At 51.9% G+C, this 18,847-nt stretch overlaps 2 protein-coding genes across 2 annotated transcripts in view; both read left to right on the top strand.

Moving 5' to 3' along the window:
* Window positions 1-4,407: 4,407 nt before the first annotated feature.
* KRT84 (keratin 84) lies at window positions 4,408-12,109 on the top strand. Its single transcript, XM_027108203.1, is given in 11 exon segments — window positions 4,408-4,413; window positions 4,900-5,538; window positions 6,778-6,986; window positions 7,585-7,645; window positions 8,120-8,215; window positions 9,140-9,304; window positions 9,433-9,558; window positions 10,062-10,314; window positions 10,976-11,010; window positions 11,013-11,189; window positions 11,191-12,109. Coding segments are annotated over 11 exon segments (2,052 nt in total). The 3' UTR covers window positions 11,476-12,109.
* A 4,431-nt stretch (window positions 12,110-16,540) lies between these two features.
* Window positions 16,541-18,847, top strand: part of LOC113620476 (keratin, type II cuticular Hb5-like) — a 10,983-nt gene continuing 8,676 nt past the window's right edge. Inside the window, 1 exon segment of the mRNA XM_027106365.1 lies at window positions 16,541-16,647. The gene's annotated coding sequence lies outside the window, so the exon portion shown is untranslated.

Genomic DNA, 18,847 nt, shown 5'->3' with positions numbered 1-18,847 from the left:
CACCCAATAAAGGTTTGTTGAAGCAAACCGACCTGCACGCCTGCGAGCAGGTCACCTGTCACATTTCACCCTGACAGGTGATAACTGTGGGCAAGTGAAGAATTTGGGCTAAACCTGAAAAAAGTCATTCTGCCTGAAAGGGTGGGGACGGGCTCAAGCATAAGGGGTGCTTTGACTCTCCTCGGAGGTGTTTAGATTCTATCCAAACATCACTAGTCTGACAGGGCAGAGGGCTCTCTCCTCATCGCCCCCCTCCTTCTGCTGGGGGACCCCTGAGCTTCCCTTCCCACCAGGGCAGGTCTCAGCGTGAACACGTCCCAGTGAGTGCCTCTCTCCTGTGCAAACTTGTCCCTAGGCAAAACAGAAACATCTGAAGAAGATGGCTTTAGCAAAGCCTTCTCACCATCTGGATTTCCCTGTCACCCTCCTCCGCTCCCACAGGCATGCGCGCACACACACACAATCACACACACACACACACACACACACACACACACACACACACACAGTGCAGTCACTGTGCACCCAGGGTTCACAGGCTCTGCTCAGCCAATCAGGATGGCCCCTTCCCCTCCCATCCCCTCCTCCCTGCCAAGCCCTCATCAGCAGTTCCCCCTCCGCCCCAGGCAGTTAGCATCGAGATGAGCCAGCAAACTGCCTACACTAGCTCAGCCAGCAGATCTCAGGATTACATCCAGACCAGCTCCCAACAGGAAGCAGAAACTGTCAGAGCAGCAAAAGCCCCAGCCCGGAGTTTCCAGGACAACTCCCCTCTCCCCACCTGCTGAGGACTGTGTTTTGCATTGTCTGATGAAATAATGCCTCAGAAGTATAAACTGCTAATGGCAACAGCCCATCTCAGAAAAGGGGTTATGCGTGACTGGTCTCAATTACCGCCACCCCGCCTGGGCTGTTAAGGTTGAAGGAAGCTGAACCACAGGACAGCCCCGGGAATGGCTGGTGGGGTAATGATGCCACAGCCACTGGAGTGGGAAGCAGGTGGGGTGCTGGACGGGAACAGAAATGATGGCTTACCAGTGAAAGGAGGATTGTGCAAAAGAGAGGGGAAGGGGGCAGAGAGAAAAAGAGGGGGACGGAGGGGGGGAAAGAAATGGATGACAATAACCGCACCAGGCTCCACACAGCATACACCCCAAACATTTTCACGTGTAACCCGCACATACTGTGCAGTAGGTATAATTCCATTTTACAGATGAAGAACCTGAGGCTTAGAGAGGTTAAACAATTTCCCCAGCTCATTTGTATACCATGGAGGGCGAATGTTGCACAGTGATAATAAAAGGCAAGCAGACTTTTAGTTGGGTGTATTGTTGTTTTTAAGTTCTCTACAGACACGCACCCCTGACTGCCTGCATCCAGGGTGTGCCACTACCGTGCCCTTCCCATGCCACTGCCCAAGGTCACACTGCTGACTGATGGCAAAATTGGGACTGAACCCAGTTCCATTTGACTCCAAGGGCTGTGTCAAGTCTTCTGTTCCCGGCCTGGCATACTCACTGGTGCCCTCTATGCCATCCCTCCTGCTCCCCTCCCCTTTTCTCCTCCACAGGGGTCCCCCATCCCCTTCCCAGTCACCTGGATTCCCTTGCCTGGCCTCAGTGGAGGGGGATGCCCTTTCCTCCAAGCAGCCAGGCTTACACCCCAAGAGGCTGGAGCTGGAGGGCAAACTGAGCTCTTGGATTTCTGCACCATCCTCCTCAGGGTCATTCCTGTCCATTTTGGAGACTAGAGTCTCCTCTTCCTGAAATACTTACAAAGCCAAATGCCCAAATTCCTCTTCTTTCACCCCCTGTCCTTTCTCCCTTTTTCCTCCTGCTTTTAATCTTTGCGATGTCTTCATTCATTCAACAAAACCATATAGCATGCCTCCCACATGTCCCCGCTATCCTAAGCAGGAGACACAGAGGAGGAAAGAAACACACAACAGTGCCTGCCTCCTGGAGCTTTTATTCCAGCCTAGGAAGACAGGTGATAAACAGGTAAATCCATGCAGGAAAGGACCTCAGACTGTAAGCACTGCTAAGGAGAAGAGGAAGTGGGGAGGGGGAATAGAGAGTACACAGGGGAGGGGGCTTTAAGGAGGGGGCGACCCATGAGCAAAGAACTGGAAGAGTTGAGGGACCCGGCCATGTAGCCATTTGCAGGAAAAGAGTTCCCAGCAGAAAAACAACAACAACAACAGCAAATGGGAAGGCCTCTGAGTAGGAGTTTTCCTGCCTGTCTGATGGCCACACAGGAGGCCAGGGTGGCTGGAGCAGGGTGAGCAGTAGGACGGATAGAGGGAAGTGAGGTCAGTGAAAGAGGAGAGCAGACTACGTAGAGTCCCGTATGGCATTTACTCTGAGTGGGATGGGAAACCACCAGAGGCATATGAGCTTAGAAATGGCATGATCTGACATGTTTTTAAAGGACCCTTCTGACTATGGTGTTAAGGAAAGTCAGAGGGGGCAAAGGAGGAAGCAGGGTGACTAGCTGGAAGGAGACTTCAATAGACCCTGTGAGGAGTGATGGGCTTGGACCAATATGGTAGCAGTGGGGTGATGAGAAGTAGTAGGAGTCCAGGTATATTTTGCAGGTAGGACTTGCCAATGGATTGAATGTGCGATATGGAAAAAGCTGAGGAATAAAGGATGACTCCCAGATATTTGGCCTGAGCCACTACAGGGATAGTGAGCCTGGCAAGTGGAACATATTTCATAGGAACAATCAATCGGGAGAACAGCTTTGGATAGATGAAGGCTGAGATACTAATCGATATCCAAGTAGAGATGTGGGGGCTTCCCTGGTGGCACAGTGGTTGAGAGTCCCCCTGCTGATGCAGGGGACGCGGGTTCGTGTCCCGGTCCGGGAGGATCCCACATGCCGTGGAGCGGCTGGGCCCGTGAGCCATGGCCGCTGAGCCTGCGCATCCAGAGTCTGTGCTCCGCAAAGGGAGAGGCCACAACAGTGAGAGGCCCGCGCACCATAAATATATGTGTGTGTGTGTGTGTGTGTGTGTGTGTGTGTGTGTGTGTGTGTATACATACATGTGGGGCACAGAAGAGATGCCTGGGATAGAGATACACCTTGGCAGTCATCAGTGGAAAGATGGTATTTAAGTCATGAGGCTGTATGCTGTCATGAAGGGAACAAGTATAGATAAAGACATGAACAGGAACAAGGGCTGAGCCCAATGATGCTGTGGTGTGTGGAGGTCGGGGATATGAGGATAAACTGGTTGAGAAAACTGAAAAGAAGCAGTCAGTAATATGTATAGAAAATCAGGAGAATGTGGTGTCTGGAAACCAAAAGAAGAAATTGTTTTAAGGAAAAGGGAATGATCAACTATGTCAAATCCTGCTAAGTGAAATGAGAGCTGGGAATGGACCAGTGATTTTAGCAACCTGGAGGTCACTTGCAACCTTCACAAGAAGTATTGTGTTATTATTATTTTTCTGCTTCTCCCTTTAGACATACACCTGATAGCTGGGTCTGTATAAAACAGTGGTAAACTAGGAACAGAGGAAAACTTCCTCAACTTGACAAAAAATATATATATCTACAAAAAAACTACAGCTAACATTGTACTTAATGGTAAGAAACTTGAAGATTTCCCACCAAAAATCAGGAATAAGGCAAAGATGCCCCCTCTCACCGCTGCTTTTCAACATCAAACTGGAAGTCCTAGCTAATGCAGTAAGACAAGAAACAGAAATCAAAGATATAGAGATTGGGAAGGAAGAAAATAGTGAAGACCTGAGATGGTTAGCTCCAGAGAAAAGCACATATCCCCTTCCAAGTAGAATCCCAAGTGAGCACAAGTTCCCCCAGGCACAGACGAGTAGGACAAATCATGTCACTCTCTAGAATAGAAAAGGCAAACATCTGTCTCTGGGTCCTGAAATACTTGCGATATTGATTAACGATGATAATGATAGCCAGTGACTTAGAACTTTTCATTTCCTACCCAGATGCTTATTGCTTGGTTTCTCTCCCTCCTAACCAAAGATTCATCAATAATGCAAGGAACCCGCATAGGCAGGACTATAGATCAGCCCTAATGTGTATTGTGGGGGCTCAAAATCATGTGGTTAACTTTCCACACAGATACACGGCCAAATCATACATAATTTTGGCCTCAAACTATGCCACAAAAGTATTGGTTGGTGGAAGTCCTCAAGATTAATCTCCCCCCAACACCAGGAGGATAGAGACCATCTTTTTATCTCTGTACCCTCGGCACCAAGCACATTACCTGAGAGAGAGTAACTGGAAATTGTCAAATGAATAAACGAACGTATGAATGAATGGATCTCCTTTGAGTGTCTCAGATCAGACATGTATCTACACTACCCCAAATGAGCTTTAGTGACGATTCAATTTTTATGTAAACAGTCAAATCAGATCATGAAGGTTAGATAAAACACTGCAAAATGTTTTTGGACTGTTTAATCCATCTACAGGAATGCAACCAACTGTATTCTCACCATATCATTTCTTACTTAGGGCTATGAAAACCCTGCCTGTCTTCTGCACACCCCCATCTATTGAGGGGGTTATCTGTATAGCTGCATCCCTTGCAGCCTCCTGCTGGAGCAGTTACCATCCTAACTTTCTGGTGGTTAGCCACACTTACTGTGGAAAGTCTATTGGATTTATGACCAAAGCAAATTAAGGTCCCCATAATGGCAATAGTGGTGGACTTGTGGAAGAAGTAGGACCATAATGTTTACGTGTTTATATGTTTTTAATGTTTATAGGTTTGATGTTATGGCCCTGATTCTGAGGAAAATAGGTGTGTCTGAGATTAGCTCATTGTGAAGGAGGTTACAGGCTGGAAGGTTTTCTGCTAACTACCCAAGCTCATAAATGCTTCCAAAGGGCTTTTTCCATTTTTAGGGGGCCAATCCTCAGATCCCCACACACATAAAAGTGCTTAGAGGGATCCACCGGCCTCAGAGGGCCTCCCAGCTCCGGCTCCCCCTGCTCTGCAGTCGCTGCTCGCCTCTCACCCAGGACACCGTCACACCTTGCCGCTCCGACACAGTCAGCTCTGGTCGCCGTGTGGGCAGCTTCAGCTCTTGCTCAGCAATGAACCCGAACCACTTCCGGGCCAGCTCTGTCTTCTGCAGGAGTGGGCCCCACTTCCAGGGTCTTAACAGCTTTGGCAGTCGGAGTGTCATCAGGTTTGGATCGTGCTCACCCCGGATAGTAGCTGTGTGCCCTCGGCCCATCCGCTACGGAGTTGGCCTTGGTTCTGGCAGTGGGATGGCCTTTGGCTTTGGTGATGGGAGCGGTGCTGGTCTGGGGTTTGGAGCTGGCAGTGGCCTCGGCCATGGCTTCGGCGGCCCTGGCTTTGGCTACCAAGTTGGAGGAGCTGGAGCGCCAACAGCCCCGTCCATCACAGCAGTGACTGTTAACCAGAGCCTGCTGACCCACCTCAGCCTGGAGGTTGACCCTAATGCCCAGAGGGTGAAGAGGGATGAGAAGGAGCAAATTGAGACCCTCAACAACAAATTTGCCTCCTTCATCGACAAGGTACTTAGGACAGCTCAACCTCCGGGTCTGGGATGATGTGAGCTAAACGCACTGAGATGTTCTTTCCCTTAAGAAGAACGGGTCCAGACCTAGGGCATCGACCTTGAGCCCAGATCCTTCAGGCACCAGCCAGAGGCATGGCGGTATGATTTCTGGGTCACTCCGCTGCGGAGCCAGGACGAGCCCGAGGAAGCACTGCATGGAGGGATAGATTAAGACAGTGGTGGTGTCTTCTGGGGGAAGGAGGAACATCCAGCCAAATCTGAAGGCATCTGAACAAACTAAGACCTACCACCTAGTCGCTTAGAAATGTCTCCCAAACAGGCTAGAAACACTAACACCTCCACCAGCTGTTGGCTGGTACAGGTTTAAGAGGTTTTATCCTTTGAGATCCTCATGCTCTCTTTCAAGTTTCCATGGTTTCTGAGGCTGAGTGGCCACACCTATTCAGGCTTAAAGAAATGGAGAATGGAGTTGAGTAATTTTTGTACATAGCAAAGAATTCATACCCCTCCCCCACCTGGGTTATCCAGATTCAGCTGAGTCGCCTAGATTGAGGGAAACAGTAGGGAATGACCACTGGTGGTCACTGGTCTTCAGGCTGATGAGAGGAACAGAGAGGTGGAACTGACACAGCCCCAAACCCCAGACCGTGTCTCCATGAAGTGGGGATGCTCTATTGTGTCTGAGATTGGAAACTCACCTCTGTGAGCTTCATTTCACTCCGAAATGAGGGGTTGGAGCAAATGGCCTCTGTGTTCCCCTCCAGCTCTATAAGTCTCAGCTGATGGAATTTCTGAGGTGATGGGTATGAATTATGACCTGAGAATTCCCACCTCCTAATACCACATCCCAGCCCAATGTACTTTATTCTGCTCCTCATTCCCTGCTAGGGATGGCTGAAATCAGTTTTCAGATATAGGCAAACCCCAGCTCAGGTAGAATCGATCTCCAACTTCCCAGTGAACCAGCCCTCACCTTTCTCAGAGGGTTGAAAGGGAAATGGTTGAAGAGCTTTGGTTCCAAAGCTTCTGTTTGTAGATAAGCCTGGTTGAGCACGAGGAGGGGTCGCAGACCTGCTCTGCAGATTCTACTGAGTTAGAGGAGGAGCTAAATTCAACAGAGGGGGGAACGATGTCACCACAGGTTTAAGTCACCTCTGGCCATCTGAGCAACGTTGACATACAGGTGACTATATCAAGCACTTCAATTGCCATGTCTTTGCCCCTGTGGATTTAGGTGCGGTTCCTGGAACAGCAGAATAAGCTCCTAGAGACCAAGTGGAACTTCCTCCAAGAGCAGAAATATGGCAGGAGCAACCTGGAGCCCCTCTTCGAGAACTACATCACCAACCTGCAGAGACAGCTGGACGTAGTGAACAGCGAACGGGCCCGGCTGGAGGCTGAGAGGAACAACGTGCAGGATGTCCCTGAGGGTTTCAAGAAGAAGTGAGTGGCTGCTGGACTGCACTGACCTAGGATGGGCACGGGCTGGTCCCCAGAGCAGCGGCCAAGCTTGGGTGAGAGCTGCCGGAAGGATCAGGGTTGAATGCTGGTTTCAATTCCCAGCCTGAAGACAGGGGTGGGGATGTGATATGTATGGGAGGAGGAGGCCCTCCATGGGTCCTGAGGAGAAAGGAGACTTGGAATTGGGCATGGTTGTCCCTAATCCTACCTGTGAGCATGGGTGAGTTGACCCCAGGAAAAGAAACTCTCTGATTTTGAGAACAGTGCCTAAGTCCAGCCACAAATAAGGTCCTACTTCCTCTAAGCGCAATGACCCTAAGGCTTTTCCAGCAGAGGAGCACAGCAAAGGTCCAGATTTTCAGACCCCACATCCAATTTGAGAAAGTAAAAGGGATTTGGAGAAACCAAGGGCTGTGGACTCATAAAAGGTCTTAAAGATGGGACAGAGTGGATGAAAACATGCAGGGAGCCAGGCTCCTGGACGGAGCAGAGAGATCACAAGAGGTGATAACTGGGGAGCTGGGAGTAATCGGCTCTCAGTTCAGAGTGAGAACTCACCCTCTTCATCCTTATCATCCACATATGAAGAGGAGGTGGAACTCCTGACCAACGCTGAGAATGAGTCTGTGGCTCTGAAGAAGGTAAGGAGAGCAACAGGCCCAGGCAAACTTCTCCTCCAGACAGACAAATGTTCTCGCAACTCCAGGACACTGCCCGGACAGACCTGTGAATACTCACACACAGTGGACCCCCTAAGGTCACAACCGCTTCCCTTCGAAGTTCTGATTTGGCCTCCAGTGACTTAGGATTGGGTCTTCATGAGAGCAGAGGTCTGAAGGGATGACATTTGAAGAGTCTTGGATTATCCAGACTCTTCCTGCCTCTAAATAAGCATCAGAAAATGTCCAGCATCCCTGGGGGTTTCATGCTATATAAGGGAGAAGAACAAGAGTCACTAAGCTGTATTTCCACCCAATGACTTTCCCATCTGTCCCACTTGGCCTGGCCCTGTGGGAACTGGCCTGGTCTTCCCACCCACCTCCAGAACCTGCCAAGGCGGGGAGGTTAAACAGTGCGCAAGTAATGAGCATTTTATCCTTCTCTCTTTGATACAGGATGTGGATACAGCTTTCTCAAATAAGTCTGATCTAGAGGCCAACGTGGATACCTTAACTCAGGATATCAACTTCCTGAAAACCCTACACATGGCGGTAAGGGGTCATCCCCTCTGAGCTATCCAAGGAGCTCAGTGTGTGGTCTGGACTCCCTGGGGGATTCACTGGACTAGTGTATTTTCTAACCTTTGGTATCATACCTCTTTCCTCCCATCAAATCTATATCCTCTATAGTTGATGCATGTACAAGCGGAGAAGGTAAGGGGAGCAGGCTTCTCGGCAGCCTGACTCAGGTCTGTGAATCAGCTCCTTGGATCCATGAGCCAACTTCTGTTGACCAATCTAAAGACTGGGGTCTAGGAATGTCACTTCCTATCTACTGAGGAGAAGACCCTGGAAAACTGATTTTCTAGGAGATGTAAGAAAAACTGTGTTACCTAATTAGTCAAATGAACCAGCGATCTTCTGCTTCTGTTTGGTCTGGAACGATCCCAATCAGAGCTAAATGGCTGGCTCTGAGTGGAAAGGCTGAAGAAAGCTCTCTCGGGGGCCCTCACCTTGCAGGCCAGTTCCCAGCCCTCCCCCAGCCCCACCCCTGGTTCTATTAAGGACTTGGGATATAGGAATTCCTAGACCACCATGTTCTAAAATATTGTCAGCTCTCAGTGATCCAGACTGGCACAGCCACTGTATGGATAAACCAAAGAAAGTTTAAGCTTTAGCATGGTCTCGCTCCTCTCCGCCAAGTCCTTAGGCTCCCATGGTTTTAATAGTCACCTAAGAAGTTAAGATGTTAAAGGAATGTCTCCTAGTGTATAACAAGGGTTTAAAGTCAAACTGAAACGGTTCTGGGCCACCTCTTTTTCTTTGCTTTTGGTTTGGATGATCTGCCCCATTGCTGTGCTCTGAACAAACAAGCAATGCTCTCTCCCCCGACTCCGCATCCTGGGGACCCTGTGGCAGAGCCCCGGGCACTGACGGGACTCTGAACCCATCTGTCTCGCTGATCCTACAACACAGGAAATCCAGTTGCTGCAGTCACACATCTCTGAGACCTCAGTCATCGTGAAGATAGACAACAGCCGGGACCTGAACTTTGATGGGATCATCGCCGATATCAAGGCGCAGTATGAAGAGACTGCCAGGCGCAGTCGGGCTGATGCAGAGGCCTGGTACCAGACCAAGGTGGGCAGGAGGGCACTGGGGAAAGGGTGTAGGCAGCCCTGGGGTCAGACTCATGGATGACAAAGTGGGCTGTGATCTTGACCCAATCTTCAAGCCCTCGGAATACCCCTTTCTCCCCCACCCGCCAGTATGAGGAGATGCGGGTGACAGCTGGCCAACACTGTGACAACCTGCGTAACACTCGGGATGAGATCAATGAGCTGACCCACCTGATCCAGAGGCTGAAGGCAGAGATCGAGCACGCCAAGGCTCAGGTGGGCGAAAGAAAGGAGAGAAAGCCCCACAGGGAGGACAGGCAGGGCCCCAAGCTTTGGGGAGCCCAAGTCTGAAGATGTGGGGGAGGCCACCAGGACCCAGAAACAGAGGAATAAAAGAATTAGTCCAGGAAGACTTCCTGGGGGAGGAAAATGTGGAACCAGGGAAAGAGTCTCCCATGTAGAAGGAAAGACCTGGGGCTGACTTAGAGGGGCAGGTGAGGCAGAAAGAACGGCTTTACTCTCTGGACCCCATTGGTCTTAGAGCAGCAGAAATCAGTAAGTGCAAAATCAGTGAGGATAGAAATGGAAGATAAGCAATGTTCTGCTCCCTGCTGACGTCAAACTACAGGATGACAATCCCTGGGGAAGCATCCTCCACAGGCTCCACCCCTGGCTTAGCACCATGCCATGTGCCCACTCACAGGGGGCAGAGTTTCTAGTCTGACCTGAGGATCCCCTAGTCCCTGCCAAAGCCCACCTGCAAACTGCCCTCCCCCCAGCACTGCAAGCTGGAGGCCGCTGTGGCCGAGGCAGAGCAGTGGGGCGAGGCAGCCCTCAGCGACGCCAAGTGCAAGCTGGCGGAGCTGGAGGCTGCCCTGCAGCAGGCCAAGCAGGACATGGCACGGCAGCTGAAGGAGTACCAGGAGGAGATGAATGTCAAGCTGGCCCTGGACATCGAGGTCGCCACCTATAAGCGCCTGCTGGAAGGCGAGGAGAGCCACTAAGTGCTCTCAGTGCAGCAGGTGGGAGTGGGTCAGGAGGAACGAAGGACTACCTTTTTTTTTTTTTTTTTTTTTTTGTGGTAGGCGGGCCTCTCACTGTTGTGGCATCTCCCGCTGCGGAGCACAGGCTCCGGACGCGCAGGCCCAGCGGCCACGGCTCACGGGCCCAGCCGCTCCGCGGCATGCGGGATCCTCCCGGACCGGGGCACGAACCCGTGTCCCCTGCATTGGCAGGGGGACTCTCAACCACTGCGCCACCAGGGGAGCCCAGGACTACCTTTTTGATGGGCAATGTGGGGACCGCCAAGGAGCATGATATCATTGGAAGAGAGAAGCCCTGTGGCTTCATGCAAGCTACTGACGCAGCTGCTGGGTAATCCAGATCGCTACCCGCCTCACTCAACCCAACCTGACTTTGGCCGTATATAAATGGTGGTGGACTTATGGCTATAGGCCAACACCTGGGGAACTGGCTGAATTCTTCCATTTTAGTCCGAATGTTTGACTTCAGTGGAGTCACAGCCTTTGAGACACCCAGACAAGAGAAGGGAAAAGTGGGTACTGACTATGTAGACAGTAGGAACTACTCGGACCCAGGCCACTTCCCCTGATGCCACCGCCCGTCCCTCCCCCCACCCCCAGTGGGAGGGGGAGGATGAGGCAGCCTCACTGAGGGTTTCATCCTCCCACAGCGGTGAGCAGTTCCCGGGGCGGCCCGGTGTGCGGGCCCCCGAGCCTCTGGTCACCACCTGCAGCCTCTCCGGCGGCGGGGTCACCATCTCGGGCCGCAGCAGCAACCGGTCCAGCGGCTTCTGCAGCTCGAACGTGGGCGGGGCCCAGGTCGTGGGCGGGGCCCAGGTCGTGGGCGGTGGGGACCCGCTGAGCGCGGGCTTCCAGGGAGGGGAGCTCGGTGCTTGTGGGCGAGACCTGCGCCCCCAGCGTCCCCTGCCCGCTGCCCACCGAGGACGGCTTCAGCAGCCGCGGTTGCAGCGTCCGCTTCGTGTCCACCACCACCTCGAGCCGAGCGCCGACCAGCCACCAACCAGGAAGAACCATCTCCACGGCTTCTGCTTCTGTCCCCAAAGTGCCCGGACTCTGGGCCGAGGGCGCTCTAGGTACCCATCCTGCCAAGAAGCCGAGGGCTGCTCTGCCTGGCCTGTGTCCTCTGGGGGGATTTTTTTTCACCACCTAAACGCTCCATCCACAGCCCCAGCGGACTGGCCTCTCCCTGACTCCCAATTTCCTTCCTTTGGGTCACTCCTCACCACCCAGCCCAAAGACCTCAAGAAATGCAGATTCAATACAATTACAAAAATCAGCATGTTGGTCCTAGCTTTGGATTAACTTAGAGAATGGAGAGCTGGCTGTCCACACAGCAGGTGTCCTCAAGCCACCGTCCTCTGCTTCCCTCCCCTTCCTTTCCCTGGCAGGAGAAGGTCCTTTCCTTCTCTTCCTGACCCAGAAGGATCCACAGTTTTTGGTGGGCCAAGCGATCCCAGAGATGGTTCTTCTCTGAGCGGCATAGGTCCTAGCTGCTTCTCTTCCTGGGGTGTTGGTGAAACCCTGGCATGCGAGTCCACGAGGTGGGTGAGTGCTGGTAGAGAGATGGACCCTGCAACACTCCACGCCCCTGCTGGTGGTGTGAGGGAGGCCCAGCTCTGTTCACTGCAGGGGGGTTTATGTCTGCATGCTCCAGGGAGGCCTGGGCTGGGGTGGGTGCCTGTCTGTACTGCTCTTTGTGTTGCTGGGATTTCAATTAACTTGCCAAGCTAGGATCACTAGGACTCTGGCCTTTCCTTCCCAATCACACTGGGGACGGGGGAGCTTGCCTCCTAGACTCCACTAGCCCACCCCCCTGGGGACTTGCCAAGGGCAGAGGCTGGTGTCCTGGGACAGAGGAGGTACTGAGGAAAGAGCGCTCAGGCCCCTCTCTGGAGGGGCTCACAGCTCAGCAAGGGAGACGAGACATATAGCAAAAACTCTGAAAACAAATGCCAAGCAGCCCACTTCTCTCCATGCATTGCCCTCCAGCCTCCTCCCTACCAGGGCGAAATCCTTCACTTGTTCCCCAAGTCCCACCCCGCCCCCAGTTCCTCTGGGATCATTGCAGGGGCCAAGAGACCCAACCATGTGTTTAACGGGTTGGAACTTTCAGTCCACCCTCCCCAACCTCCAGGGAGGGAAGCAGGGTTGGAGTTTGAATCAATCAATCAATCCTGACTATGTAATGAAGCCTCCATAAAAACCCCATAAGGACTGGGGGATTCAGAGAGTTTCCGCATTGGTGAACATGTGGAGGAGTGGCACACGTGGAGAGAACGTGGACGCTCTGCACCCTTCCCCCATACCTTGCCCTATACATCTCTTCCATCTGGCTGTTCCTGAGTTATATCTTTTTATAACAAACTGGTAATCTAGTAAGTAAAATGTAAGTAAATCTAGTAAGTAAAATACCTAAGTATCAGCCTTTAAAAAGGATCTGTATGCTAAAAACTATAAAACAATAATGAAAGAAATCAAAGAGGACCTAAATAAATGGAGATACATACTATGTTCATGAATTGGAAGATTCAATATTGCTAAGGCATTGATTCTCCCCCAAAGATGGCATAAGGTTCAAACCTGTGGACTCACAGACCCCAGTTCAAATCCCAGGCTCTCTACTTAAAATAGCTGTGTGACCAAAAGTAATAATAGGCAAGAATAATACTTATAGATTGAACTGAGAAGAGTTTCAAGTGTGTTTTGTGTTTTAACTTGACTTTTTCAACAATCTTAGGCAGTAGGCACTTTAATAATTTCCCTTTTGACAGATGACAGAATCAAGGCCCAGGGGTCAAAGCAGAGGCATTCTGACTCCAAAACTCACACTCATCACCACCATGCTGTTCTGTCTGTCACAATCTCACTAAGCCTCTTGCCTCATCTGTAGAATGGAAAATAGTTCCTATTTCAAAGATTATTAGCCCATAGCCTGGCACACAGTGATGCACAACAAACGGTTGCTACTGTTTTGATGGTGATGGTGGTGGTGGTTCTAGTTTTACTACTAATGGAGAAGAGCTGTGTTCAGCAGCTCAGCCACTCCAGGACCAAACAAGGGTGGATACCGAAGTGTCAGCGGACTGTTTCCAGCGTCTGCACCTGCACCGAAGCCCCAGCTCTGATCCACAGGCAGGCGACTCCCTAGCCTTTCCAGCTCCGGCAACCAGGACTGAGCCTCTGCGGGGCTGCCTGTGGGGCTTTGCTGCCCTCTGCTGGCCACCAACTTCCGTGGAGACACCGCACCAGGGCATTTTCAAAGCACTCCCGCAATAGGATTTTGCGGAGGGAGAGGGGAGTTTTTTGTTTCGTTTTTTTTCCTTTTGTTTTTTTTAATCAATTTCCCTAAGTTTTTTTTTAATTGACGTATATTTGATTTACAATATCGTGTTAGTTTCAGGTGTACAGCACAGAGATTCATTTCTGTATACATATACAAATATATATATAAATATTCCTTTTCAGATTATTTTCCCTTATAGTTTATTACCAAGTATTGAGTACAGTTCCCTGTGCTATGAGAGGGGAGTCTTTTAAAAACAAATTGTTTTCTCCAAAACTGTGTTTAGGACACAAACATTGCAACACTGAATAGCAACTTTAGGAAAAGAAATCCACCCCCTCACTCACCAGCCCAGCACAGCACTGTTTTCACCATCCTGTGTCTCTGTCAGCCTGGGTTCCCACAGATGCTCAGAAAACCACAGGCTTGAATCAGGAAAGAGCCATGGAGGGCTCTGAGCGCCACGGTTCTCAAACTAAGTGTGCTCCTCAGGACTCAAGGGCCACACATAAAACATTTTATGTGTTTTATGCCACACATAAAACATTTAAAGTATCCAAGACATCCATTCATTTACACAGTCATTCAGTCAGCAAGTATTTACTGGGCACTTACTCTATCCCCAACACTGTTCCAAGTGCTTGGGAACCATCAATGAACAAGATGGACAAAAATCCTGCTTCCATGGAGTTTATTTTGGGGTGAGAGGAAAGACTGATAATCATCAAGAAATAGAACAGACAGGCCAATTATAGGGTGTGCTAGAAGGTGTTAAGTGTTATGGAACAAAGAAATAGATCAGAGCAGGATAAGCTGGATGGAGAACGCTCTGGGAGGGAGAAGGCAGGTTGCCATTTTTAAAAGAAATACCAGAGAAGCCTGTTTGAATAGTGACGTTTGGGCAAAGAGCCACAGGTGGCAACGGAGCGGGCCATGTGGCGGAGGGAACAGCATTCAGGGCAGAAGGGCCAGTCAGTGCAAAGGCCCTGAGTCAGGAGTGGGCCAGGTGTGTCTGAGGAGCAGAGGGAGGCCGGTGTGGGTGACGAGAGCAAGGGGATGAGGTGAGAACTGTAACAACAGGGACAGGCGGTGCATCATTAGGACTTTTTTTTTTCTTTCTTTTTTTACTTTGAGTGAAATGGAGAATTATCGGGGCATTTGAGCAGAGGAGTGACACAGCTCAGTGTCTTAAGGGGATCACTGGAGTGGGGGTGGGCAGGGCAAGCAGAGACCAGCGTGTCCATCTTTTTTTTTTTAATAAATTTATTTATTTATTTTTGGCTGCTGTTGGGTCTTAATTGCTGTGCGCGGGCCCTCTCTAGTTGTGGCAAGCAGGGACTACTCTTCATTGCTGCGCGCAAGCCTCTCATTTTGGGGGCCCCTCCCACCGCAGAGCACGGGCTGTAGGCACTCTGGCTCAGCAGCTGTGGCTCGCGGGTTCTAGAGCGCAGGCTCAGTAGTTGTGGCGCACGGGCCCAGCCGCTCCGCAGCACGTGGGATCCTCCCAGACCAGGGCCCGAACCCGTGTCCCCTGCACCGGCAGGCGGGCTCCCAACCACTGCGCCACCAGAGAAGCCCCATCGTGTCCATCTTATCTGTTTGTGTAGCTGGATAGATAGACAGACAGACAGACAGATAGATAGATAGACAGGCAGGTTTATATAGCTGTTTTCCTCCTAAGATTTAGGGAAATGGTTCTACTGCTAAAGAAGAAGAGAAGGAGATGAAGGAAGAGAAGAAGACGAGGGAGGGGAAGGGAGGGGGAGGAGGTAGAGGAGGAGGAGAGGAAGAAAATTTCAAAACCATTAGTATGGTCCAATTTTGAAATTTGAGGCTCTGTATTTACTGAGCATCTGCTCTGGCCCAGAATAGCCACAGGAAACAGCAAAGCCATGAGAGAAAGCTGCCTGCAGGAAGGCATGTGGACAGGGTTCGGGAGGAGAGTCTAGAGTTCCTGGCAGGGAAGCCCATGAGAGGAAAGATGGGGTGGCCCAGGGAGCGGCTTTGCCAGCTGGATGAGGGGCCCAGCCCCAGATGTGCTTGGGAGGGTCCGGTGTTCATCCAATGCCTCTCTGTTGCTCTGACCTCACTCCTCTCACATAGGGTCTCTGAGTCACACCCAAGTCTTGCAAAAGCCAGAGGAAATGTCACGGGGCTAAAAGACCCTGCAAGAACTGTGTCCCAGCACCAGGAGGTGGCGTAGATCTGGACGCATAATAAAATTGTGGAAAAGACCGGCAGAGATGAGGGGAGATGCCCAATTTGAATGAACTGTGTGGGCAGCTACCAAGGCCCTGATCAGGACAGGCCCATGGGAGCTCTCAGGGTCAATCCCAGAGAACTAGTCAGCCGGGTCAACAGGCAGCTCTAAGGACACGTAGGGCAAGACAAGAAGGTATCAGCGCTCTCCCATCTTTGGACAAATCCAGGAAGCCCTCCTAGGGGCAGGGGGATTTTAAGCACAGTAGAGAGAGCAGAAGGGAAGGCAGGTAGTGAGTGCCTGGTGGGTGGAAGAGCACGCGTGCCCCCAGCAGGCATCCCAGCTTAGGCAACATGCGGGAGGAGGATGGAGCATCAGCCGTGGGTGTGAGTATGAGCGGTGAGGCCTCTGGGGAGCCACAGGAGAGGGACTCCAGGAATGGAGCAGATTTAAAGGGAGTCATGGCAGCTGCCAGGGTGGAGTAGGAAACCTCTCTCAGCCAATTAGCGCTTGAAGACTTCCTGGAAAAAGTGGCCTCTCGGGAGTATATTAAATTATGGGAGGGCCATGGGTTTTCGAGTGGACATTCTGACACTGGGTGTGGCTTTCAAAAGGTGGGGGGAGCACAATGGGACAGGACCAAAGAGCATGATGAATGCCAGCACCCAGGACAAGCGGGTGTGGAGGAGGCTAATTGGAGTTAACCGGGCAGCCCTGGAAAGGGCATTTAGTGAGCTGCCTGCTGAGCCAGAGGAGGAGAAATCACAGTCTTCCTCTGACTAGTCCAAAAAGACTTCCTGGAAGAGGTGGCCGGCTGTTCCGGGACATTCCAGGCAAAGGTGTGACCAGGGAGAAGCCTTGGGGATAGGGAGAGGGGGCCAGAGAACCCACAGGGCACATGTGGGCAGTAAATGAGGAGAAGGCCAGTAGAGAGAGATCCAGCTCCCACCCCAGCACCCAGACAAGGATCTGGTCTCACTAAGCAGTGTGCCTGGGTGATGGGTAGAGATGGGCATGGCTCTATGGGTTCTCTGTGCCTCCCTTGGGTAGAACCAGATGGCAAAGACCCAGGTCCTATAGGTCTACACAAACCCCCCAGGGCGTTGTGCCAGATTGGCCTGATCTGTGAGTTTCTCACTTGCCCAGGATGACTGGGAACAGCCCCATAAGGACTCAGCCTCCCGCTCCAGCCCAGCCCCTTCCATCCGAAGCACCATGTGGACGGTCTTCCTGAGCATTCCCCACTGGCCCTGGGCTCTGCTGCCACCTGCAGTGATGCGAACTTCACCCAGCACCCACGAGCACATCCCTGTGCTGGGTGGGGCCTGCCCTCACTCCCGGCAGACCCGCCCAGGGGCTCACACCCCGGTTCTGAATAGTCCTGCTGGTCCTGGATGGGTCTTTCATTTCTGAAGGCAGTGGGGTATCTCCCGGTCTCCTGAGCCCCCGGCTCTCCTTCCCCATCCTCAGTGCCTAGGCCCAATTTGAGGTGGAGGCTTGCGGGGTGTGTGTGTGTGTGTGTGTGTGTGTGTGTGTGTGTGTGTGTGTGTGTGTGTGTGTGTGCTGGGGGCCTGAGGGGACAGCCGACACAAGAACCTCCCTCTGGGGCTAAGCCTCCGCTCCCTCCTGCTACCAAGAGGCAGACGTGGGTTTTCCATCCTCTTCAATCAGCTGAAGGAGAGCAGAGGCTCACAGGAGTTGAGAAGCGGATGAGGTTTTATGGGATTTCCAGGCTGGCAGAGCGGAGGGCCCGTCCCTCCTCCACCTCCCATGCTCAGGCCCCACCCTCCTCACTTTCAAAGGGTCTGAATCCCTCTTGGCCACACCACACCATCCAGGTCTACGCCACCATCAGTCAGTGAGCTCACTGTCCGAGGCTCAAGAATCCATCCCTGGATCCAGGCCCACAGGGCCCCACTGGAGGGGTGGGGGCTGGGAAACCATCCCCCGTGCTCCCCAGTATAGCCTCCTCTCTCCACCCCAGACTCCACCCCAAATTTGTACACTAGTGAGATCAGGTTAAAGAAAACATTAAAAGCAACCTTGAAAGGATAATGAAATCATAAATGTGCAGAGGAGGTGAAGCCTGTGGACGGGGCAAGGAGCAGGCCCACTCTCTGCTGGGTGGGGGGATGCAGGGGGTGGCAGGGGAGTTTCTGATAGGAAGCAAGAGTCCCTTTCCTTTATACAGACCCTTTTGGTCCCCAAAGCACATTCTTGTATATTATCCACTTAATCCCCCCAACAACCCCAGAAGATAAGAATGAATCCCACATTACGGCCAAGGAATCAGAAGCTCAGAGAGGTTAAGAGCTTCCCCAAAGCCACACAGCTAGGAAGTGTCCAAGCTGACATTTATACCAGGTCCTCCAGTTTGGATTCCATTGCCCAGATTGCTAAATGCCAGTGGCTTCACCGTAGGTGACTGTATGATCTGAAGACTATTTAGGGCCAGCTAGTGGGGTCTCCTGCTCCTTGCCCACCCAAAGTCTCTGCCCTACTTGGAAGGACAGGCGTGGGATGTGGAGATAGAAACCAGTCAGCTTGGTGCTGGGCAAAGACCTGCAGTGGATCTGGCTGTGAAGACAAGGGCAGACCCAAGACAGAACGTGGGGCATCTGAGGGAGGATTCAGGGAACCGTGGCACAGGGACAGCATTCGGTTCTGGGAGGCTCCCTGGAGGGGTTGTCACCCTCAGAAGAAGTTCCTCAGCTCTTCTTCCTGAAGTTCCTGACCCCTCAGGGGCCTGGCTATCCTCCCTCAGCACAGACCAAATCCCTAGGTCTGTGCTCAATGAACATTAAAGACTATCCATCATGGGCTTCCCTGGTGGCGCAGTGGTTGAGAGTCCGCCTGCCGATGCAGGGGACGCGGGTTTGTGCCCCGGTCCGGGAAGATCCCACATGCCGCGGAGTGGCTGGGCCCGTGAGCCATGGCCGCTGAGCCTGCGCGTCCAGAGCCTGTGCTCTGCAATGGGAGAGGCCACAACAGTGAGAGGCCCGCGTACCGCAAAAAAAAAAAAAAAAAAAAAAAGTGAAT

Source organism: Aethalodelphis obliquidens, unplaced genomic scaffold (genome assembly GCF_003676395.1).
Source record: "Aethalodelphis obliquidens isolate GAN/ISIS:26980383/991018 unplaced genomic scaffold, ASM367639v1 scaffold8, whole genome shotgun sequence".
NCBI lineage: Eukaryota > Metazoa > Chordata > Mammalia > Artiodactyla > Delphinidae > Aethalodelphis > Aethalodelphis obliquidens.
This window is presented reverse-complemented; position numbering and strand designations above follow the sequence as displayed.